Here is a 25954-nt window from a genome sequence, read left to right on the forward strand (position 1 = left end):
TGAGACAGAGCCTGTGAATTTTCTGTTTCCCAGGAGGAGGCTTCCACCACTGCTCCAGCGACAGAGGAGGTGGATTTTGTGCCTATGCTGACATCACTTTGGCCATCAAGGTAAAACTGAATCAGACACTTTTTTTTTTTAGATTCCCCATTATTTAACACATTGACTTGACACTCATTGTTAAAACTGCCATTATTAAAAATCAAGGCATGAACCCAAACGCACAGTTGGAAAAAGGAAAGTTTTCACCAGAACAGCCATAAAGTACAAACAGGAATCGCATGAAGCTCATTGTTCTTTATGGACGAGTTAAAAGATTAATTTGGGCATTGTGAACATTGTTCTGCTTGAGTTTTTAATGTAATTCTATGTGAGATGTAAAAGTTTTTCTCATGCTGGGGATGTGTGTTCAGAAAGCAAATATTTTCTGATTTATCTCTCAGTTTCTGTTTGAGAGAGTCGAAGGCATCTCCAGGGTGACCATCATCGATCTGGATGCTCATCAGGTGAGCCGATACATCACTTCTCTCCATGTCAATTCACACCGCTGCTTAGCAGCCATCATTGATGACAAAATAGCCCCACTTTTACTGCCAGAGCCTCCCTGCAGGCAAATTTGGCCCTTACCATCAGATTCAGCAGAATATATCTTAAAACGTCTCCGCTGACAAACAGCCGAATGAATACAGGCCTATGCAAACAGTAGGATGTCTTCAGCAATGTTAGGTACCTTGTTTGTTTGGGCTTTTTTCATATTGTGAAAAATGCGTCCTAACCATGATAAAGAATCACTTTTGATATTTTTTTAATTAAAACAATGGCTATTCTTACAACTACAGCTTGAAAATGTTTAAGGCCAATATTGATTAATTTCATTCTGATGTTTTTTCAATAATGTTGGAAAAAACAGAATGAATGCTGTTCTTGAAGGTCATTTCACCTTTGTTGTGGAGATTTGAGGAAAATGAGTGAAAAACCAGCATCCAGACATCATATTTCTGTATTCCTGCATGTTTCCAAAAACTGTTTGATATACTTTGTGAGAATTTTGATAAATGCAGGGATCTCCGTCCATCATGGGATACTTCCCCACTGACCTAATCCCCATCTCACTCACGTGTTTGTTCGTGTGTCCTTCTGGGCACATGGCGGGTGCCTCTTGCTATGTTAAAAGGTGGAGGGGTGTATTTGTTTATGAATGCAAGTAGCTGTAATTTGGCATCTTAATCAAAAATAATAATGTTCTTTATTATTTTTCTTTGTTTTTGTAAAACAGTACATTTGTAAAAAAAAATCATAAGTAACAACAATAGTTTTATTTTAGAAATTAAAAATAAATTATGACTAAAGAGGTTGTGCATACAGGTGGATTAACAATTAATTTGGTAATTACCAGTGCTGTTAGTTTAAGGCAGCTTTGACATAAACTTGCATTAGGTGGTGGTGTAATACATTTAACACTGTATAATAATGCTGTGCATCATTTGTGGGCTGAACTCTCTTAAGCTGTAGAAAACAATGACTCAACCTTTTTAAGACCCTGATTAACATATATTTGCCTTAAGATGTATTTTCAGCATAATGACTTGTATCCACCACCAATTAGGCTTAAGAATTATGCAAACACTGATGATGTCTTAACAACCCGTGTTCAAGGCTGCATTGTATTACAGTTTTTCTCGATTGCTAAAACACATTTCTTGAAACTACGCCTCATATCCTCACAACAGTAAACACAAATCCATAACATCTCACTCAATTTCCCAAACATCCTATTTCCAGGTCAAAATGAAGCTCTACACCCAAAACTATTCACTCCTGCTGAAAAACCAAACTTTGCCCTCAGACATCAAACACAAGCCCTCAAAAACACACACACTACAACAGAGTTTTGCACACTGGTACAATTAATTCAAAACAATAGTTCCAAAACAAATAGGTTGCTTATGGTTCTCCCCTTCAAAACCCTTGTCACATGATAAACACAAAAGACGCAACCAATGTATGTACAGTGGCACATTGTCATTCATGTACTATACAGTACAACACACACCAGAAACATTATCCCACCTCAGCATCTTGTCTTTGGTCTGGGTCAGGCCAGAGAATCTCATCCACATCACAGGCTACATTGGCCCCAGCCAGGCAGCGGGGGTAAAATCCTCTTGCATGCCTGATCCACCCCTGGCATGCATCTACTGATATGTCTAGGCAGGCCTCTTCCATGGCCTGAAGGAGGTGAACACGGACATAAGGTTCTCGGTCATACACTTTCCACCGCCATGCCGAAAATAACTCCTCTATTGGGTTTAGAAAGGGAGAGTATGCAGGCAGAAAGATATTAGAAAACCTTGGGTTATTGGTAAACCAGTCACGAACCAGAGCAGCGCGATGGAAGCTGACGTTATCCCACACAACAACGTAGTGAGGCTGCTCTGGCTGTGCTGGTTCCCTGTAGTCCAGCTGGAACATATGTTGTCTTAAACCATCAAGAAAAGCAAGGAGAAGCATAGTGTTATAGGGTCCTAGTACGGCATGGCGGTGGAGTACCCCTCGTTGGCAGATGGCTGCGCACATAGTGACATTCCCCCCACACTGACCAGGGACATTTACAATAGCCCGATGGCCAATTATGTTCCTCCCCCTTTTCCTTCTTTTGGTCAGGTTAAAACCTGCCTCATCCACAAAGATTATTTCATGGGGAACAGGCCGTCCTTCAATCTCAAAGATTCTCTGCAAAACACATAACACAGTAGAGTCAATCGGTACCCTGAACCACAGTTCAAGAGTGCTGAAATGGCAGCATAAACTGCCATGCTGTGATGGTACACAATACTTTATACAGTATCAAAACTCATACCTGAACATATTCCACACGTTGGTTTTTCACTCTGTCAGAGTTTCGTTCGAAAGGGACTCGGTATGCCTGTTTCATCCGGAATTGATTCTTTCGGAGGATGCGGTCAATTGTGGAGAGGCTGATGGCATTTATGCCTCGAAAAAGATGATCATCCTCAATCACTCTCCTTTGAATCTCTTGCAGGCGGATTACATTATTTGCAATTACCATGTTTACAAGTTCCCTCTCTTGCTCCTCCGACAAAAGCCTTAACCTGCCTCCACCAGGTGGTCGTCTCTGTGTCCTACAAAAATAGAAGCACTCATTACTGTAACTGTCACACATTCATTTTACAGGCAAATAATGGAAACATACTGAAACTCAAGACACATAAGTTCAGTAACTTAAACGTTACTGTACAAAGCAGTCTTACTGCAAGTACACCTACCTGTTATCCTCCCTGAAGGTTCTGATGATGGAGGCAACAGTGAAGCGACTCAAATTTGGTTGTACTTGTTGCCCAGCCTCCCTCATAGTCATCCCATGGACAAGGACATGGTCAACTAAAGTGGCTCGAATTTCATCCGAGACTGACTGTCTTCTTGCCCTTGCTCTTCCCCTTCCTTGTCGCCGTCGTTCTCCACCTCCACCTCCTTCACCACGTCCTCCTCCTCCTCCACCTCTCCCTCCTCCTCCACCACCTTCCTGTTGTCCTAGAACACCTCCTCCTCCTCTTCCACCACGTCCTCCTCTTTCACCACGTCCTCCTCCTTCACCACGTCCTCTTTCTCCACCACGTCCTCTTCCTTTGCATCTCTTTGGATCCATTGTTTCAAACCTGAATGAGCTGACTTTGGCCCTTTTATCTATCCATCGCAGGTTCTGATTGGTGTGTGCTAAATTTTGACTCCTAGTGTTTCCACCTGGTTAATTGTGTGCTAATTGAGCTCAAGCTATGCTGACTTAAGTTAACATTATTGCATGCTAGTGCTTTCTAAATGACTACATGGTGTAAGCACTGTAAAATGTAGGGATTTGTGTGTAGAGTTTTGCAGTAACAGTTCACCAAATTTGAGTCATGTGTCAAAGCAGGGAATAGTGTTTATAGTTCAGGGAAATGGGTGAGCTTTTTGAACAATAGCGTTACGGTTTTGAAATTTTAGTTTAGAGGCCTGGTTATAGTGTTTAAGCAATCGAGAAAAACTGTAATAGCCTGGCATTCATTTTTGAGACCAGTTTGCACGTAATAACCTACATCTATTGACAAATGGTAGGGATCAATATAGATGCTGAGTGAATTATTCATTAAGACCAAAGAATAAACCTACACTGTCCTCTTAGCAGATAATTGGGCCGAGAGAAAAGCAGTAACCTGTGGCTCAGGTGATTGAGCAGGTCGGTGGATTGATCCCCGGTTTCTCCTGTCCATGTGTCGGAGTTGCCCCCAGTGCAACCATCCAGTGTTAATTCAATTCAATTCAATTTTATTTACTGTATATAGCGCCAAATCACAACATAAGTCGCCTCAAGGCGCTTCATTGACACAGAGAAAAACCCAACAATCATATGATCCCCTGTGAGCAAGCACTTTGGCGACAGTGGGAAGGAAAAACTCCCTTTTAACAGGAAGAAACCTCCGGCAGAACCAGGCTCAGGGAGGGGCGGGGCCATCTGCTGCGACCGGTTGGGGTGAGAGAAGGAAGACAGGATAAAAGACATGCTGTGGAAGAGAGACAGAGGTTAATAACAGATATGATTCAATGCAGAGAGGTCTATTAACACATAGTGAGCGAGAAAGGTGACTGGAAAGGAAAAACTCAATGCATCATGGGAATGCCCCGGCAGCCTACGTCTATTGCAGCATAACTAAGGGAGGATTCAGGATCACCTGGTCCAGCCCTAACTATATGCTTTAGCAAAAAGGAAAGTTTTAAGCCTAATCTTAAAAGTAGAGATAGTGTCTGTCTCCTGAATCCAAACTGGAAGCTGGTTCCACAGAAGAGGGGCCTGAAAACTGAAGGCTCTGCCTCCCATTCTACTTTTAAATACTCTAGGAACAACAAGTAGGCCTGCAGAGCGAGAGCGAAGTGCTCTAATAGGGTGATATGGTACTACAAGGTCATTAAGATAAGATGGGGCCTGATTATTTAAGACCTTGTATGTGAGGAGCAGGATTTTGAATTCAATTCTGGATTTAACAGGAAGCCAATGAAGGGAAGCCAAAACAGGAGAAATCTGCTCTCTCTTTCTAGTCCCTGTCAGGACTCTTGCTGCAGCATTTTGGATTAGCTGAAGGCTTTTCAGCGAGTTTTTTGGACATCCTGATAATAATGAATTACAGTCGTCCAGCCTGGAAGTAATAAATGCATGAACTAGTTTTTCAGCGTCACTCTGAGACAGGATATTTCTAACTTTAGAGATGTTGCACAAATGGAAGAACGCAGTCTTACATATTTGTTTAATATGTCCTGGTCAAAAATGACTCCAAGGTTCCTCACAGCATTACTGGAGGCCAAGGTAATGCCATCCAGAGTAAGAATCTGGTTAGTTACCATATTTCTAAGATTTTCAGGTTAGCATGTGTGTGAATATTGGATAGAAGTGCTGAGGTACAGAGAAAAAGCATTGTACAAATGTGTGTGTGACTTGTAGTTGAAAGCACTCTGTGTGCTCAAATTGAGTAGAAAGGCACTATATAAGTATCGGTCCATTTACTATGACATATAACGTTTTCTTGTGAGCAGTGTAATAGATTCTACGACGCTGTGATGCTTTTTCACAGCGAAGCAGTAATGATTTTTAGGTTGAGTTTATAAGACGCTTGCTTGGAGTCCAGCTCTGAGAGCATATTCTTATCTGTCTGTTACGTTTATAAAGCATCACCTGTGTGATGCAAAACTGAAAATATGGATTTTGTGATCTCAGATACAGATATCTATTGATCATTATATAGTCTATAATACTTAATGCTTAATAAAGGGGAACAGTTAATTATTTTCTGCAATATAGAGCAACACTATGTCTGGAAGGAGAGAATCTGTTCAAACCTGACTTACCTGTACCAGGACAATCACTGATGCTTTCTAAAATCGTTTGCTATGATGACATCTCTGCAGTGTGTTTTTTCATAGCTCAGTATTGCATCACAGGTAGGGCTGCTCGATTATGGCAAAAATGATAATCACGATTATTTTCACTGAAATTGAGATCACGATTATTTGACGATATTTATTTAACCCTTTAAGACCTACTATAGAACCAAGTCCACCAGAGCTTATATTATTTTTTTTACATGCTGTAGTGCCATTTGTGGGAGCATTTCAAGTTGCTATACAACTGTTATAGCCCATATTTTACTAATATGTATGCATTAAGTCCATAGTAATTACATAAATTGCAAAAAAGTGCAATAAACTACAAAAAAAATTGAAAATCGCTTTTGTTTTGTTTACATATATTTCTACTTGGAGAAATTTAAGAGGCTTATCCCTCAAAACTTTAAATACAATAAAGTTGCAAAAAATAGTTTACAACAACAGGAAATTTATTTTGAGTGTCTTCATAGTTTTATTTTGGAGATACAGCAATTTTTATATACTGCAGGAAAAACAAAAAACAATCCTATGATGCAAATTTGCAAAGAAAACAGCATGTGCATCATTTCACTGTGGGAAGTGTTACGAACAGCTGATGGAACGGCAAAGCGTGTTTCTGGAATATTATGTTTTTGTTGCTGCAAGCACTTTTTATGCAATTTTTGCAAAGCTATATGTGGAACGAAACCGTGACCGAGGACAAGCTGATGGCATCAGATGTAAGTACAACTCCTCCGGTTTCATATGCAAAACAAATTATTGCGCTAGCTTACACGGCTCAGGGTTCTTCAGGGATTTAAAAATAGTTACGCAAAACGGAGCGTGCTGCTCTGACCGGCTTTAAAGGGTTAACAATGACTTTAAAAAAATAATATAAAATAGTGTGCAACACCACTGAAGTTTTTTTTTTTAAAACTCTCTTTTCAACCAACGGCAGTCACTCTCCAAATAACTTCTGCTTAGCTTTCCGAGCTTCCCTCGGGTCCTCTTAATCAGCGGTCTCCAACCTTTTTTGCGCCACGGACCGGTTTATGCCCGACAATATTTTCACGGAACGGCCTTTAAGGTGTCGCGGATAAATTAGGGAGGGGCTAATAATCGGCTCAGTCATTTTTAATGATCGTTGAAAGCCCAGATCGTAATCGTGATTAAAATTCGATTAATTGAGCAGCCCTAATCACAGGTTTCGTCACTTTGAATAAATGCTTGGGTGGGCCAGCTATATTAATGAAATATTTATGTATATTTTTTACCCAACCATCGGTTTGGCCTATGTCAGCTATAAAGGGCAAAAAGTGAGGTACACTCTGGAAAGGTGGCACAGGGCTAAGGCAGAGAGACAGACAATTACTCGTACTCGCATTCACAGTTAATCTAACATGCATGTCTTTGGACTGTGAGAAGTAGCTCAGGTAACCAGAGAAAGTCCACGCAGGAAGGCCCAAGCAGCGACACAAGGTCGCAGCCGCAGCATTTTACTGCATTGTATTTTGTACCAAATCATCATCAGTGGCCGACAAGTGGTGCTCGCTTTCAGACATGTCTGGGTTTGTGTTTTTGTTGTGTACACTAGTTCACAGCCCTCGTATTTAAGTAAGCATGGATGCGCCTTCTTTTTTCATGTACACATCTTTGCCTGCTGGCGATGTACAACTACAATACTTCAAACTGTTGAAATAAGTTGAAACTTTTTCACAAAGACCCTTGGGACTGTCAACCAGCTTTTAAGTTATTACCTTCATTCTCCTAGGAGTTCATTCCAAATCATCTCAACCAGGCTTAGACTGAATGATTACTGCTTTCTCGCTCTCACAAACACACACTCACACAAACAAACATACACTATAAGCCAGTGTCAAGATTTCGCTGGCACAAAGTCCATTGCTTACATTTCTTGCCCTAAGAAGTTACCCAATTTTTATTGGCCTCTCTCAGTGCTGGTTTCTTTGCAGCAATTTAGTCATGAAGTCTTTATCCACACAATTTCTTGTAACAGTTGATGTTGAGAAAGGTCTACTACTTAAACTCTTAAGGATTGATGCAGGCTCTAATGTGAGGTGAAGTTAGCTGGTAATTTAGGTGGCTAACACTAATGGACTCATTCTCTGCAGCAGAGGGAACTCTTGGTCTTCTGTTTCTTCAGGCAGTCCTCATTCTAGCATTTGAAGGTTTTCAAGATTGTATTTGAAACTTTTAATGTTTTAACTATACATTGGTAAAACACAACTGATGCTGACAAATACATTAGTACAGTTAGAAATTCCAGGGACCGTTCACCATCACTGACATGCAACAATTTTATGATGATGGTGGGTAAAATAATCCCATTCTAGGAGATTAGGGGGTTAAGATGTTGCTCGTCAATATCTTGATAGTTTTTGTTTGCTCACTAATTTGTGTTTTTCTTTTCTTTTTTTCCTGTGTTGTTTTTATAAAATTTATAAAAGTTTTTTTCTGGAACGTAGATAATAGTTGGAATATTTTAATATAGAATACAAAGAAAGGGACAAATACTCATCTTATGCTTTATGAGTAGGGATGGGGAAACAAGAACCAGTACTTCCATTACTTGGAATTTTTAGTCTGCTTATCGATTCAGCTTATTGGTTCCACTTGCACCAGGACAGAAACAGCTGCATTATGTTGCTTACACAACTTTGGCATTAGCAAGCAGCTGCACAGACAGCATGCTAATGCTAAACTAGCCAAGAACCCAGAGTGATGGTAAAGCTGAGTGAACTTTGAACCCAGGCCAGCAGCCAGACTCTGAACAGTTAACAAACTGATGAGCAGTCAGTCTGCATCTTCATTTTGTACTTGTTAATGTTTCTACAGTTGAATCACCGCAGGGATCTCTTTAAAGTCTCTCTGTGCCGGTTTCCATCTTTGCTTTGTGCTGTCGCTTTGTGTTCATACCTTTCGTATGAATACCTTTTCGAGAAAAATCGTACGTGTGTCCTCATTAGATCAGAAATTTGTCTTTGTGTCTGTAGCCTGAGGATTATATTAATTTTTATAAATCTCTATTTGTGAGAGTGAAATGAAATGATGGGATATGCTATCACTACGTGGGTGAGCATGTATGAGAAGTGGTTTTCTAAACAGCTTCTCATTTTGAAATCAATCTTTCTTTTCCATACTGAAACCTTGTTATTCTGTGTTCCAATTTTGACTTTAACTCTGTTTTATTGGCATTGAATTAAAACAGACATTAATTATAAATCACCACAACTACAGTGTATGTGTATAAACAGTCAGCAGCCTAAAAAAATATTCTCTGCATCTCTGAGATGGAAAAAATGGATTTTTCTTTAATACTCTTTGATTATGATTTGTTAAGCATTAATGGATGGTTCTTATATTTAATACAGATGTTCAAGCTAAGTTAGGGAGGATATGTTCCAAAGAACTGAGGGAAAAATCCTGTTTGAAGGCTTTCAGCTGACACTAACAAATGACAGTGAAACAGCAGTCTTTTATTGTACAGTACAGGATGTGAGGAAGAAGATAAGATGAATAAGACTGGAGGCAGCAGGAGCTCAGGCAGCATATGAGATGATTTATAGTCTCCGCATATCTTTTGGATTTAGAGGACAGGGCATTCACTTATGTAGTCATTTTCTAAAAGAAGTCAGTGTGACCCCTCAGTTCAGTATGTTGGTTTATTCATACAGTATAAAATACAACTACATGCAAAAGTTACAGTTGTCTATAACCTTCAGATGCATCCGTGTCTTGATTGTTATTATGTGATGTCTACAATGCATCTCTAAAATAACCTAAGAGCAAATAAATATGTCTTGGCTGTTCTGGAGAAGCTTCAGGTGGGTCTTTCAAATTCTTTAACCTATGTGCTACATGCAGTCCCATTTCATCTCAAGTTCTCCAAACTATTAAAAAAGAGAGGAGAAAGAAAACAATCTGTGTGTATATCATTACATGTCCATCCAAAGTTACCAATTAAAATAGGATGTATTCTGCTTTTCTGTATTTCCTGTCATATATATACTATTATACAGAGTTTATTCAGTGAAACCTCTGGTCAGTTAGGTAGCAGAGGGTGTTGTTAATCGGTTTCAGCTGCTTTGCTGTTACTGAAATTAACAACTGATGCACTAAAGGGTCAACAATGAGACAATCCCCAAACTGGAATGGGTTTACAGTTGGACAGTTTTTCCCTCATCATTGTTTCTGACTGGATATGCAAAGAGGAACAGGATGGACATTGTAGTGCCTACAAAATGCCCTCCAACACACCACTGGTGTGAATGTCTCTAACCAAACAATCAGAGACTGACTTCATTAGGGTGGGCTGAGGACCCAGTCTCCTCTAGTATAGGTCCTGTATATTTGGTATTTGCACCCTGTGATTTTCAGGGTCTGGAAAAGCTGTGGGGAACATTATCCTGCCTGTAACATTGGCCACCATGAGCAGTCTGGTGGTAAGTCCTTGATGGCCTGTGAAAGCTTAACCATGCATGGACACAGAGACCTCCACAGACTAGGCAATGGCACCCTGGCTGCCATTAGGTATCAGTATGAAATCCTTGGACTCATTGTTGGACCCCGCAGTGGTACAATTGTTCAATTTAACTGACATCCCGTGATCTCTGCTTGCCACGTCACTACTACTGTCTTCCTGTTTTGATGCCTCTTTAATGTGGTTGTCTAAGGAACAGAGCTCGGTGGCTGTAAGGGGGCAACGTGACTTACCTTTCTCCAAACCGCATGTCGAAGTGTCCTTGGTGAATATGGCTTTTAGTATAGAAGCACTTTAAGTGCTCAGTAAGAGCAGAAAATTGTTGCATAAATACCTGTGATTTGCTATTTGCCACACCAGTCTGGCTGAGCACTGTAGCCCCACCCACATGCTCTTCAAAACCTTTTGTTTTAGAGGGACAACCATGCATGATATTTTTGATTTCAAAGTTTATGATTATGAATATATAGATTACTGGAGTCAGCCATTTTTATTTGGTTTGATGAATCAATTCCACTAATGGAGTGAAGTTTTTTTATAACTGTATCTGTTGATTATTATGATACTCTTCTGTCCTCTCTGACCAGGGTAATAGGATCATAAAAAATGTCCCAGCACATCTCTAATATAGACTTTTTTCCCCCTTATTCAGAAGTTGTTTTCATTCACACACCTAAAGTTATCTGGGTTATATGTCTATATGGGCTGCTGATGGATGATGGGAGAGCTGATTGCAAATGGTTTAAGAAAAATAAAAATAAATGTAAAGGTTTTCTTTCTTTTTTTTCTTCTTCTTGGATTACCCGACAGCAAACCGGCTGTAATATATCTGCACGGCCTTGATAAAGTTGTTCATCAAAATTGACTTGGCTGCTTGGCTTGGTTTCCTCGATGAGAGGAAATTTATTATAAATCAAATTGTAATATTCATTGAAATACATTTTTTGCAAATTGAGACCAGAAAAAATCTAAAGGCTTAGTCCAAATTGACATTCAACGCTATAGCTGATAATCGAGTAAAAGAAAAATGTGCCCTCTTTTAATTGGAGGTTTTATGCATCATCATCATATAATAAAAAGATCATCTGGTCCTTTGCAGGTCTTAAGATTTGGTAAATACAACCTCAACAACATGTCACATGTTAAACTGTCCCATTATTTATTCATGAAAAACTAAGCCTAAACATATTCTCAAACCCTCTTGTTGAATAATAATTGCTGTAATATTCAGTTTCACTCTCACTAAATAACTAGTACATCTAGTTTCTTCAGGATTTATAAGAATGTTTGTTAATATCGTTCATCTAAAAAAGTCATGTTTTCTACTAAGTTTAGCCTTCACATAAAGTGAAGTCAGAGTTTGGTATCAGGGAGTTTTATAATATAATAATAATTAAATTAAAAGTAATTAATAATGAACAATCCAGCGGAAGTACAGTTCGGGTTACAGACTCAGTGTAGTTTTTTGCTGCTCTTTTAGAAATTGTATGTTTGCCACTGCATGTCCGTCATGCATGTCATGGAGTGACATGCATGACGGACATCATGGCATCAACCCACTGAAAGCGTTCCTTTTTTGACTGCAGCTGGGAGAGATTTACTTCTCACAAGCAAACCCACAGCGTCAGACTGAGCTGTTCACACAGTGAAGCTGTTGTTGCATCGTGGAGTCAGCGTTCTGGAGACTGGTGATTCTTTATTTAATTGTCTGCTCTCGATGCAGCATCTGCCTTCTCTGCTTTCACAGCATTTGAGCTAATGTTGGGTCCTCGGTGACACTGTGCCCACCACTTTGTTCATTTGTCATTGTTTTAGATCCATGCTATTTTTTATATAAACATTATTATATTTAGTTCTGCATTTATCTGTGACATTTGTCATAAATGTAATATTTAAGTTTAATGATGAATTTCTATAGATGTTGCAGTCCTAAGCCCTGCTTTGCTCCACTCACTCACTTGATCTTTACTTTGGATTTGTCGTTGAACCAGACATGAGAGCCTATCAAGCAGCCATCTTTACCATTCATCATATAAAAATGCATTACACAGTCATTGAGCATGATGCTCAGCTGGTACAGAACAGTCCTTCACGTCCCATACAGCCATTATTCCATCCAGTACTACTAAACTTGGCACAAAGCCTAATCTCCTGACAGCAGCCAGACACTTTGAGTGACAAATGGAGGGGAGGGAATGAGTGATGGAACAGCTGTGAGTTTTTTGAAAGCATTTTTAACATTTAATGCCGCCAGATGACAAGACTATTTATTCCTCATCTGCTGCTGTCAGTCAGCGCAGCATGTCTCGGGTAAACAAATGGGTCTGAGGGACACCTGTGTGGACCTCGCCACTTTCAAATGATGTACTGTAGCTGACTGTCAAAGACATCTTCAAGGGTGAAAAAGGCTTACTTGATTCAGTTTGTCAGTGCTTAATGATGTTTGGAGAAACAGCGACAGCATCAAAATGTTTTCATGGTTTTTTTTAATGGCACGTGGTCCTGCTGTTTTACAGGGAAATGGACACGAGCGTGACTTTCTGGACGACAGGCGAGTGTTCATCATGGATATGTACAATCGCTACATTTATCCTGGAGACGAATATGCCAAAAGTGAGTGAAAAGCACCGTCGATTTTCCTCTCAAACTGCCTCTTTTGACCTTTCAATTCATAACAATTTTGAAATAATTCGTACCTTCAAACAGGTTTATGCCGTTCACATGTTCTATAGGACGTAAATGCATGAGAAAAACAAACCCAACACTTGTCCAAATACCCCATCAAGGTTGAGGTAGTAGCAGTGGTTAGTTGCCTTCCCCCACTCCCATCCCTTAGATGTCACTGTGTTTTAATTATGCTGTGATTTCCCCGAACACTACAACTCACTCTGTTAGCACTCAGTGGGAAATCTAGCACGCAGCAGTCCCTGCAACACCATAATCATGGCTTCTGCACAAATTAATCTGTCAATACATTGAAGCTCCTCTGACAGGGACCACATTCCACTGTGTAGCCCCGATTCTAACAATACTCTGCAGAGCAAATGTCGCAGTCTGCCTTTAAAAAAATTCTCTCCGTCCTCCATCCAGTTATCTTGCTTTGCACAATTAATTGAATTTAAGACATTTTATAATTGTCTGTCCCCTTAAGAGAGTAAAATAAATGTATATTCTGGCTTGTTTAAGATAAAAAAAACTGCCGTCGTATTCTTTTTCATATTTTTTCTCTGAGACACATTATTTCTCTGTACCTTTAGAGCCCAAGCTTATGTTTTTTTTTTCTTGAAAGTCTTGTAAAAACTACCAAGAACTTTTTGTTTGACTTTAATGTGCCGTTGCACTGGCTCGTCCTGCTTTTACTGCCTTATTCTGTTTAAAAACAGAATAATTAACCTTTTTCATAATTTTCAAGTTTAATTAGTATCAATGGAGTTAAAGCACTTCTGCAGAATTGTAAAATTTTAGAATGAAGAAATCCAGTTACCTACATTGATATTCTATTAAAAAAATCAGATGTTGTTTTAGTTTGATTTGTTAATCATGTTAGAAACAGAGTATTACTAAAGAAAGTCAATAAAATCTACTGTAAAATATACATGAAAAGGTCTCATAAACAAAAGTCGGAAGAGCTAAATCACACATTGGTCTGGCATCCTTACTTGATACTTGTTATAAATAATTAGCCATCTTCTCCAGTGTCCGTCATACACAAATACAGGTAAAGGGAGCAATGTTGACCTTATTGTTACAGTTTAATGTATTGCTGGTTAAACATGTAATTGATGTGGGTGCTGCTTTTACATGTCACATCCACTGTGTTGAAGATCAGACACGTAACATCCAGCATCCTTGTTATAGAAGTTTGGTTAGTTTATTTTTTTTAAACTGGGGATGCTGAAGATGTAATTTAAGTTGTTTTTACACCTAAAGCCACTTTCACCTACTGACACAGCGCTTTAATCAATCAGTGATAATTTTGTCAACTTATAATTTTCATTAGTTTTCGTTGGCGACAAGAACGAATGCTTGAGGAAAAACACTATGATAAAATGTATTGACACTTTCGTCGATGAATTAAATGCTCCCATTAAAACACAACGTGATGAGAATTCTTGGGAGGAAGAGAAGAGCAGACACATTTCGTGTTTGATGTTAAGGAAAATAAGATTTTTGCAAACGGTGTGGAGAAACTCTCACCGGTAAAACATTTTAGTCAAAGGAATCTACTTCAGAGTTTATCTGTGATAATCTTATATTTTATCAACTGAAACTAAACTAAAATAAATCTGATGTCTAAATTATGACTAAAACTAAATCAACATTTGCTGTAAAAATTAACACTGTATTCAGTACACTTTAAAGGTGCAATATGTAAGATTAATGTTCACAAGTTACAAGTGTAACTTTAGGTGTCTAGCTCTGAAATAAGAAACAAAGAATTACAAGGAATTAGAAGCTTTTCCCATTAATGAAATGTGGTCATATGCAGTGGTACAGACCAGGCATGCAACATGAATACACAGGTGTCTAAACTGACAGCTGTTATTTTAGATTCTGCTAATAGTCTTAGCTAGCTCATAGTTTTCCAATGAACAGCAGCTCTCTGACTGAAAATGGCAACAGTAACTCAAATAAACACATTATAACCATGGGAACAAAGAGGGCATCCTTACTGAACTTTGAAGCACCAAGAACAAGAAACACAGACTCACTAAAATAGGACGGCATAAGGCTGTAAAAATGTTGCCTGATCAGTGTTGATTTCAACATTTGAAAGGTAGGGTCAGGATTTGGTGTAAAATATATTAAGATATTTTCTTGGCACATATTGGATCACTTAGTACCCAGTGAGCATGATTTAAACACAACGTATATGTAGTATTGTATGACCAGAGTGTAGCCATCTTTTTATGGATGCTTCCACAGGACGCAGCATGATTTCACAAAGCTGGCCTCAGTAGCAGATCTCAATCCAAGAGAGCACTCTTGGGATTTGGTGAAATTCAAAGCTGAAAAATCTCTATGTGATGCTATGGAACAAAATCTCTAAGGATTGTTTCCAGCGCTGCGTTGAGTCTGTTTTATGAAGAATTAAAGGAGTTCTGAGAGCAGAAAGGGCTCCGACCTGGGACCAGTAAGGTATCTATAAAGTATCCATATACAAACACAAAGACTCCAAAGTAGATATGCATTGATTTCAATATCTTATTCATTGTCTTTTTACACCACCGTTTTTCAGGTGCAAATGCTCTTTAGAATGAAAACTACGATTAGCATCCATGAGTAAATCGAATTAAAGTATCATTAATGCTTTATTTGCTCTGTCTGTAGCCCCACTCCTGTGTGACTTCTGTTAACCAAAAATATGGCGTGGGCCGTGTTTAAGCTTTACTTAAAAACTCCTTTGTCCCACACGCCATCAGACTGTTTAACTCCTCCCTGAGGGGAGAGGGAGGGGAAACAGGAGGACAAAGGAGGGGGGAACAACTAAGCTGTAGTGCCTCTTCACCTCACTGTGCAATACCTTTTGTGCAATACTTTTGTAAATAGTCAACGGTGCAATAGACTCAATACTTGAAATGTGCAATTCACTTGTATTTTTATTTTTATTCCTATTTATTCTATTTATCCCCTTCGTATATTTTATTTATATTGTCTCTGTATTTATATATATATGTGTGTGTGTGTGTGTGTATTATATATATATATATATATATATAATATTCTGTAACTCTGTAACTTCTGTCGGTGCTGTGCTTTTTTGGAAATCGAATTTCCCAGAGGAACCCACCCGAGGGATTAATAAAGTTCTATCTAATCTAATCTAATCTAATCTAATCTAAGCTTTACCCTTCCATTTCACTGATTTATACTTGGTGGTTAATGGTCTCACTCAGTGTCATACTATGTCAAACTGCTTGTACTTTTCAATAAAACTGTCTAACCTATTAATAAAAAGTTTTTCTAATATGTATTAAAACAGGGGAAGTATAGACACAAATCTGAGGTTGGAAAGATGATGGCTACTTCCTGCTTTATCTAACAGTAGAAAGATTTTCAATTTACTTGGAAAAGTATCCATTTGGAAGCACATATTACAGATACGAGTCAGAAGTTTTACAATACCATCAATGGCTTCCTTCACTATTGCCACACCAGTTTTATTACAGTCAGTCGACGATTTATTCTTACACTTTCTCATAATATTCATTTCTTTTATTGCTCTCAGAACTCTGCCAGTTCTAAAAGAAATCCTGTTGAAATACTGCAGCAATTCCTAGACCATGTATAAGTGATGTCTTTGGAATCAACTCCCCATAAATGCTTCTACTTTGTATCAGTTGGATTATTGAGTTGCTATGTCCGGTAGCTTCACTGTGTCTTTTATGCACCAGTCTTGTATTAATTTTTTATTCAACAACAGGAGCAATAAAAAGGAAGGTGGAGCTGGACTGGGGCACGGAAGACTCAGAGTACCTTCAGAAGGTTGAGCTCCACATGGAGGGAACACTGAATGAGGTCTTGCCTGATATCATCGTTTATAATGCAGGGACAGACATCTTGGATGGGGACCCACTTGGGGGACTCTCAATATCACCACAGGTACTGTCACTACTGATTATTTTATACAAGGGTTTCAGAGTAGCATTCATTTGCCATTTTTGAGCTGGCAAATGACCTCTGCTAATGACGGTCCAGATGTCTGGGTCATCATCAGTGGAGTTTCCACTCATGCAATAAAAGTTTAGCAGCCCAGCAAACCTATAGTCAGGTAAAAAGAACGTGCTTCTTAATTTGCTTTATGGGTCACCACAGGAGATGAACTTTCTCCATCTCACCCTATCCATATCCATAGTGTTCCATCACATCCATCCATGCTGTCCTCCTGCACTACATCCATGTATTTTTTTGTGGTCTTCCTCTTTTCCTCCTGCCTCGACGCTCCATCTTTAAAATCCTTTATCTAATGTATCCTCCGTCCCTCCTCCACACGTGTTCGAACTGCTCAACCTGAGCTGTCACTCTGATGTACTTATTTCTAATCTTGCCCATCCTGGTCACTCTCAATGAAAATCTTAACATCTTCAACTCTGTCAGGAGCTCAGGCTCCTGTTTTGTTTTGTCTGCCAGCTCCTTGCATGATAACCTTTCCAGCTGTCTCCATCTCATTCATCCACATGTATTCTGTCCTGCTTCTACTAACTTCAGTTCGCCTTTTCTCCAGAGCATACCTGCACCCGTCCAGGCTCTTTATCACCTGCTCTCTACTACAGATCACAGTGTCATCTGTCAACATAATTGTCCACTGAGACTCCTGCTTGACCTCATTAGTCAACCTGTACATCACCATCGCAAACAACATGGGGTGCAGAGCTGATCCCTGAACCCATATGTGACTCCTACCATATACCTCATCACTGTCTTGCTGTCCTCATACATGTCCTGTAACACCCTTACATGCTTCTCTGCCACTAGACTTCCTCGTGCCGTACCACAGTTCCTCTCTTGTGCCTGTCATATGCAGTGTTGGGGAGTAACGGAATACATGTACCGCCGTTACGTATTTAAAATACAAAATATGAGTAACTGTATTCCGTTACAGTTACCGTTTAAAAAGGTGGTATTCAGAATACAGTTACTTTGTTGAAATAAATGGATTACACTGCGGTACTTTCCTGTTTCACTTTGTCGCGGGTCAGGACTGTTTGGGTTTTGTTTGACAGCTACGTTCTGTTGTTCCAGGCGGCAGCGTTACGGTTGCCATGGTTACAGGGCGACGCTCTCTCTCTCTCTCTGCGACTGTGTGTTTCCTGGGTGAGAGAGGCCTTTTCGTTGTTGTTGTTGTTGTTGTGCTAAGCTAACAGGCAGAATGCTACAAGCATAGCTCTAAAGAATGTAGCATCATGGGCAGTGTAGTCCGTGTTGCAGAGAGAATGGACTGCCATACACGTTATGGGTCTGTGAGCGCGAGGAGGGAGAAAAAGGGGAGTGGAAAGGTACGAGTTGTCATCGAGGAAAAACGGGAGCTGGAAGCATGTAAATATAATAATAACCACTGCAGCCAAGAAGAGTGCCTGACGAGCCCAGTTGTAAGTAAGCTATTAAGACTCGACTGTACACCGTGTTCCTGTTTTCCTCCGAAAACAATAAGTTCCGTTGGAGCAGCCTTTCAACGCCTCTCTCTGTCTCTGGCAAGCAGAGTTGACCCACACAACAAAGTAAAGCTATTTTTCGGCTACGAGCCGACAGGGACCCCGCCGTATTAGTCAGAGGTCCCTTTACTACAGTTCGGAGTCACGGACCTTCAGTAATAGTAATAAATCACACAGCAATAGTACATTCACGTTGTTGTAAAAAGCATGATAATATATTAAGTAATCCAAAGTATGCAGAATACGTTACTGTCATTGAGTAACGTAACGGAATACGTTACAGAATACATTTTGGGGCATGTATTCTGTATTCTGTAATGGAATACATTTTAAAAGTAACCTTCCCAACACTGGTCATATGCTTTCTCTAGATCAGCAAAGAAGCAATGAAGCTCCTTCCGACCTCTATACTTCTCCATCAACACTCTGAAAGTATACATCGCATCTGCAGTGCTCTTCTGATTGTCATTTCTCTTCTAAACCTAACTTCAACTACTCTTTCCAATAGCTTCATGGTATAGCTCATCAGCTTTATCTCTCTGTACCTTCTGCACATAACCCTTGTTCATGAAAATAGCTGCCAGTACAGTTCTTCTACTCCTCGGGCATCCTGTCAGTCTCCACAATCACGTTAAAAAGTCTGATGAAAATGTCCAGTGCCCTCTGTCCTCGACATCTGGATCCACTCTTCATATCTGCCCTCACTTCCTCCTTACTAATACTCTACACTTTGTGATTCACTAACTGTCCTCCATCTGTCCTCCTCTCTCTCATATTTTCTATTTTAATGAGTTTCACAAAGTGCTCTGTCCAACACACTCTCTTCAGTCTTTAGTACATTTTCATCTCTGTCCTTAATCACCCTAACCAACAACATAATTTCTCTGCCTAATACCTTACCTACCCAACTCCTCCTCATCACCTCTGTTCCCTTCACCTACATGTCCTGTAGGACATATGCACTGACAATGTTTAATATCAGCCCTTTGACTTGCAGCCACAAACTCCTGTCTGACACTCTCTTCACCTCCACAACACTGTTCACATTCTCTTCCTTCAAGCTTACTCCTATTTTGTTTTGCCTCTTATCTATAACATAAGCATTGTACAGTCTGATCTTGGGATGAATTTGCTAGGACAACCACTCCTGGGAAAACTGACTGCTGGACTTAAAGGGTTATATAAGTTATATAACCCTTTAAGTCCGTGTCCATGTTAATCGACAGCAACTGGATAGTTGTATATGTCTTTCTTCCTGGGAAATGTGTTAACATACATTTGGATTATCCATACCTGGATGATACTTAACCCTATTAATTCCCATGGAAGCCATAACAATGTACTTTGTTTTTCACACACGGCTTCTGTATTTTGGCTTTATTTTTGTGGTGGTATTTACCTCTTTTTAAAACCAGTTATGTACTGGATATGCACACACACACACACACACACACACACACACACACACACACACACACACACTGCTAAAAGCAACAATGGAGGACATTTAAAAACCAGAGAAATCCTATAACATATTACTGTTTTATCTGTTCTGACAATATCCATCCGTTTTTGTCAGCTAATCAAAATAAACCATTTATTGCTGTATCTGACTGAGGATGAATATGATACGGCACACTTCCTTTGGTTATATACGCGTTACTTTTTCCATGGTGTCTCATTCTGTCCTCTCCCTCCAGAGCTGCACATATGCAGTCTGTCTGAGCGACCACACAGTTAAAAATTAGCAACATTTAACCAAAAATTGGGCTGCATGTGTTCAGAGAACTAATGTTAGTCTGATACCTTTGATATGTTCTGTTTTTTGTTTGTTTGTTTTTTGTGACTATCCCTACAGTGTCACAGATTCAGCTCCTTATTTTAGCACGGAGTAGGGCTGTGCGATATGACCAAAATCTCATATCCTGATGTAAGACATCTATCGTCCGATAACGATATAAATCACAAAAATTTTACATTTTCTGTAAATTCTGTGAATCTCGGGCAGCTTGACTTGCGTGAAGTGTTTCCAGCTGGGCGTGGTGTACCTTGAGTCAAGTGTTTTAACCGATGCATGAAACCAAGGGCGTAGAGTTGGCATGGACGGAAGGGACATGTCCCCACGAATAATTTGATCTCTTCAAGTAAAGAAAAAAAAAAACAGATAGAAAGAAAAAAAAAAACGATCTGTCAGCGTCTCATTCACCCAGCGGTGCAGAAAGAGCTAAATTACGTTCTCTACTGGAGTCCTACTTCATGTGACAAATATGGGCAATGTGATTGGCTGTGCCTCTCAGGGAGCTCTGTTTAGTTTTAGCAGCAGCAAGCCTGCGCTGCGAGGACCTGCAAGGAGGAGAGGAGGATGGCAGCAAAAAGGAAGAACCTGGATATAAGAAAGTGTTTTTCAAAGAAACCTGTAAGTCACTTAAAGCCAAGTTAACTCATAAAATGTGTCCGTCACAATAACGTTACAGGCTATGCTAGGCTTTGGCCCACATCAGTCTAAAACTGTATGTAACCACGAATAACGTTTTTTGGAAACTACCTGCACAACATGCAGCACTATTAGTTATCTCGGTCTCAGAGCAGCATTTCTATTTTTGATTGAAAGTGTCAGAGAAAACAGCAGCCTCGAGCAAGCCAGTATATTAGTTTACAGAGGCTGTTAGAATTATATGTCTAACGTTAAAATGTTGGAGACACAATAATTTCATCCTAATGGTAATGATAATTTCATAGGGTTAATTTTTGAGACAAAATATCACAAAGTAGTCATGATTTTGCAAATATTCCACCTCGTAGTGCAGTTTGCACAAATTGTTTTTAAAATGCACTCACACTACAAACATTACTGATGAGTCTAGATCTGCACAAACTGACAGAAACACTGAAGCAGCTACACATTTTAGTCTTATTGGCTGATGACCTGTTGGTTCATGACTGTATTTGAAGCACATGTGTGACTGCATGTATTTGGAATGTCTTACTGTTATTTATCAGGTGACAGAGGCAGCTCTGCCGTGTTGTAGCTCGGACAGAGGTGAAGAGGCGAGGTCACGGGTGACTGACTGATGTTTTGGTGCTATAGATTAACGAGAGGAGCAGGCATGTGTTTGGCTCTTTCACATAGTGGACATTGAGTTGTTGTGTGGGACACCAGTAGTCCATGTCTGTTGCTGTAACAGTAGTTCATGTTGAGAATAAAAAATCCCAGCTCACTGAGTTGATAGGAGCAATAGTGCCTAAAATGTTGCATAATTTTGCTGAGAGATCTTTTACTTTGTGGTAATCTTAGACGAGTAGTTTTATGGACAAAAGCCACCAGGTCATTCAGTGTTCCCTTAGTGCTAATGTATAAGAGATGTTGGTGTACTATAACTGAACCAATGTTGTGAAGTCCTTAAAGTCATATTCTTTTATTGTCTTAACTGTATTTGAAGCTATTTTTATTTTTGTATGATACTTGATTTATATGGATTATGGCTGAAGTAAACTAAAGCCTAAAATACTTAGTCATTTGCCTAATAGTAATTTAACATTATATAATTCACTTATAAAACTACGAATTGTAATTTTAAATGGTTAAAAAGCATGTAGAATAGCATATGTAGGCCAGAATATTTCTCCTTTTATCAAGAAGCAAAGACAAAAAGGAAAAAAAAAAGAAACAGGCAGTGTTCGGTGGTTGAATCATCCGTCCCCACCAATGCCTAAACCAAATCTACGCCCTTGCATGAAACGATACATTTTTAGACATAAGTTGTAACGGCCGCCGTTTTCTTTGTATTTGTTACACGGCGTGCTGCGGGGAAAAGCCTGTTCTAACGTTTGAGTCTAAGGTTTATGTTTTAGCACCTGGCGGCTCTTTTTTAATTCTCACCCGTAAATAATCTGCTCTTTCACGTGATTCAGTTTATTTTGAAAAGTCTCAACAGGATCTTGAGCTTTATTGTGAAAGGTTTATGTGGAAAATAAACAAGCGGACATGCGATGGTTTTACCGTTGTTGTTGCTAGGGACAACGCATAAAAACAGGCGCTTGTCCATCTGTAGTGTGGTTATATTAAATATAAGAGAAAGAGAGAACTTTAAGGAATTAATAGAACCACTACAGTGACCATCAAAACCATGAAAAAATATTGCCGTACACAGTTTATTTTGCAACACCACGAAACAAACGATAGCGTAAAATGAAACGATAGACGTTTTTATATCGTCATCTGATATATATCGTTATATCGAACAGCCCTAGCACTGAGGTCATAACATTGGGTTTTACTGAACTATATGTTTTTATATTTAGCCCTGCTTCTAATACTTACCTCACATCCAGGTTTATTACTTTAGCGGTGTGGTCAATGTCCTGTACCCAATATTTATTGTAGTATGTAGTTTATAAACAGGAAGTATAAATACAGTGCAGTCTTGTAAGAACTTCACCACCTATGACTAGGTCAGGGGTCGGCAACCCGCGGCTGAATAAAGAGCATGCGGCTCTTCAGTCTTTATTTTGCGGCTCCGGGTGGTTTGGGAAAATAAGTTAGAAGTATTTAGCTGAAGTGTATTTTATTTGTGTTTAGTTCTTTTTTTAACTTGTAGTTCTAAATTGGAAGATTATTGTGATATTGAAATATAAAAATAAAATTATATCTTATTATTTTTTCATCACTCAAAATAAGCGTCACACTCGCGGAAGCCGGTTTACCCGCCGAAACGCCGTGCATTTATCGAGACTTTCATCCCCAGGTAGGCCAATTATGGATCTTCGGATCCACATTATGTCAGCAGCTGTTCTCCAGCTGAACTATGTTAAAAACAAACACCGCTCACGCCTCACAGACGACAGCTTACAGTCCTGCGTAAAGATGAAAGCCCCGTTTTGCAGACGCTGTGCGCAGAGGTTCGGGACCATAAGTCTTATTGTAAACATATCACGAGAAACCCGACGATGTTTCCATGAACACGCTTTTCAGCATCTCTTTATTGACCACTTTTCACACGGTTGCTGTACGCATACAGCCGGCTGTAGCTTTTCAGCTCACAGCCCGACACATACCAACACAACAGCAGAGACTTTAAGGCAGCGAGGCGTGATTGTGGGTTGTGCGTCCGCAGACCACGCCCCGCCACACACATTAACCAGGTAAAATACATATTTAGGCAGAATTTTGCAAATATCTATTTTTTTTTTTTTTTAGCAGCATGGAGCTTTTTTTCCAATTACTTTTTAAAAGTCAGGTCAAGGCTCCAAAAGCCCAAAGGAGATATAAGGGTGGCTCACGACAGTTTTTGTTTGCTACATGGATCATTTTAGTTCAGCTTTCCTTTTGTCATATTTCTTTAAGAGTTCAAAATGTGTTAATTACATAAATAAAATGTAATTTTCTCTGTAGCACTTCATGGATCTCATAAGCAACACACTGTAGTTGCTTTTTACTTTTAAAAAGCAGTTAAAAACTTTTCTGTTCAAACAAGCCTTTTGTTGATCTACGCATTTTATATTCTTTACATTATTTACATTTGATCTTTTACATTGTGTATAATGTCTATTGATTGTATTGTTTATTTTAATATTTGTGTACAGCACTTTGTGAGTGCCTGTCTGTGAAAAGCGCTTAATAAATAAACTTTACTTACTTACTTTAGTTGTTCACACAAAGCATAAAGGTAAAAAAAAAACAATATATACAGTGTTATCTTCATTTTAGATTTCAAAAAGTATTTGCAGCTCCCAGTGTTTTCTTTTGTGTGGAAACCGGGTCCAAGTGGCTCTTTGGGTGTTAAAGGTTGCAGACCCCTGGACTAGGCAGTCAGAGGATGATCAAACATTTGTCAGTGCTGGAAAAATGTATAAAGGTAAAGTTGATATGAAAGTTGAAATGTGTCATAGGTATACATGATGAATCGGGCACTGAGTAGGGATAGCTGATTCTGGAAGTGTTTTTAATTACTGTAAAAAGCTTAAATGTATGGAAGTGTGTTTATTGAAATCCCCAAAAGAGAAAACAGTGTCTGGTAATAATGTGACACATGCGCTCAGCTCCTGTTGCCATGGAGAAGAGCCTAGGCAGAGAAAAATCTCTGTAGCTGTAGTAAATCTAGACCACATCATTGTTTCAGCTGGGGCCAAATCACTTCACCACAGCTGCTGAATTCATTCCTCACCTTAATCCTATAATAACATGTCTACAAAACATAATCGCTGGGCCTGCCCCAAAACTCATGTTTGTGACATTTGGAAGTTTTCAAATGTTTGCTTCGGTGACAGAGTGGTTCTCTGGAGGTTTATCAGAATCAGAATCAGAATCAGAATACTTTATTGATCCCTGGGGGAAATAATTTTTTGTTACAGTGCTCCATTTTAAACCAACATTAAGACAAGACAGACAATACGCTAACTAAGAATAGTACAATATATACATATATATATATACATACATACATACATAAGTCACTCATAAATAAATAGCTGGAAAAGAAACATGTGTAGCTGTAGCAGCAAACAGTGTGTTAAGTGGATGCGTTGTACAGGGAGATGGCCACAGGCAGGAATGATTTCCTGTGTCGTTCAGTGGTGCTTTTCGGTAATCTCAGTCTCTCACTGAACGAGCTCCTGTGACTGACCAACATGTCATGGAGTGGGTGGGAAGTGTTATCCAACATTGTCTTTATCTTGGACAGCATCCGCCTCTCCGACACCACCTTGAGGGAGTCCAGCTCCATCCCCACAACATTGCTGGCCTTACGGATCAGTTTATTAAGTCTGTTGGCATCTGCGACCCTCAGCCTGCTCCCCCAGCATGCAACAGCATAGAGGATCGCACTGGCCACCACAGACTCATAGAAAATCCTCAGCATTTTCTGGCAGATGTTGAAGGACCTCAGTCGCCTCAAAAAATAGAGACGACTCTGGCCCTTCCTGTAAAGTGCTGTGGTGTTTTTAGCCCAGTCCAGTTTATTGTCAATGTGTACTCCAAGGTATTTATAGTCCTCCACAATGTCAACACTGACCCCCTGGATTGAAACAGGGGTCAAGTGTTTCCTGGTCTTCCTGAAGTCCACGATCAGTTCCTTGGTCTTTGCCACGTTGAGCTGCAGATGATTCTGCTCACACCACGTGACAAAGGAGTCGACCACAGCCCGGTACTCTGTCTCATCATCCCTGCTGATGCATCCAACCACCGCAGAGTCATCAGAAAACTTCTGAAGATGGCAGGTCTCTGTGCAGTGGCTGAAGTCTGTGGTGTAGAGGGTGAAGAGGAAGGGGGAGAGGACAGTCCCCTGTGGTGCCCCTGTGTTGCTGATCACCTTGTCAGACACACACTGTGGGAGACGTACATATTGTGGTCTTCCTGTCAGGTAATCAACAATCCAGGACACCAGAGAAG

General features: G+C 39.6%; 1 protein-coding gene across 1 annotated transcript in view; it reads left to right on the plus strand.

The window, feature by feature from the left end:
- Positions 1 to 25954, plus strand: part of hdac11 (histone deacetylase 11) — a 55109-nt gene that overhangs the window by 22837 nt on the left and 6318 nt on the right. Inside the window, exons 7-10 of the mRNA XM_082533606.1 lie at positions 34 to 110; positions 444 to 506; positions 12931 to 13027; positions 16839 to 17017. Of these exons, the coding sequence (XP_082389732.1) occupies positions 34 to 110; positions 444 to 506; positions 12931 to 13027; positions 16839 to 17017 (416 nt within the window). The remainder of the gene's footprint in view (positions 1 to 33; positions 111 to 443; positions 507 to 12930; positions 13028 to 16838; positions 17018 to 25954) is intronic.

The sequence above is a fragment of the Aulonocara stuartgranti genome, assembly GCF_965226115.1.
Source record: "Aulonocara stuartgranti genome assembly, chromosome: 5".
NCBI classification, from domain to species: Eukaryota; Metazoa; Chordata; class Actinopteri; order Cichliformes; family Cichlidae; genus Aulonocara; species Aulonocara stuartgranti.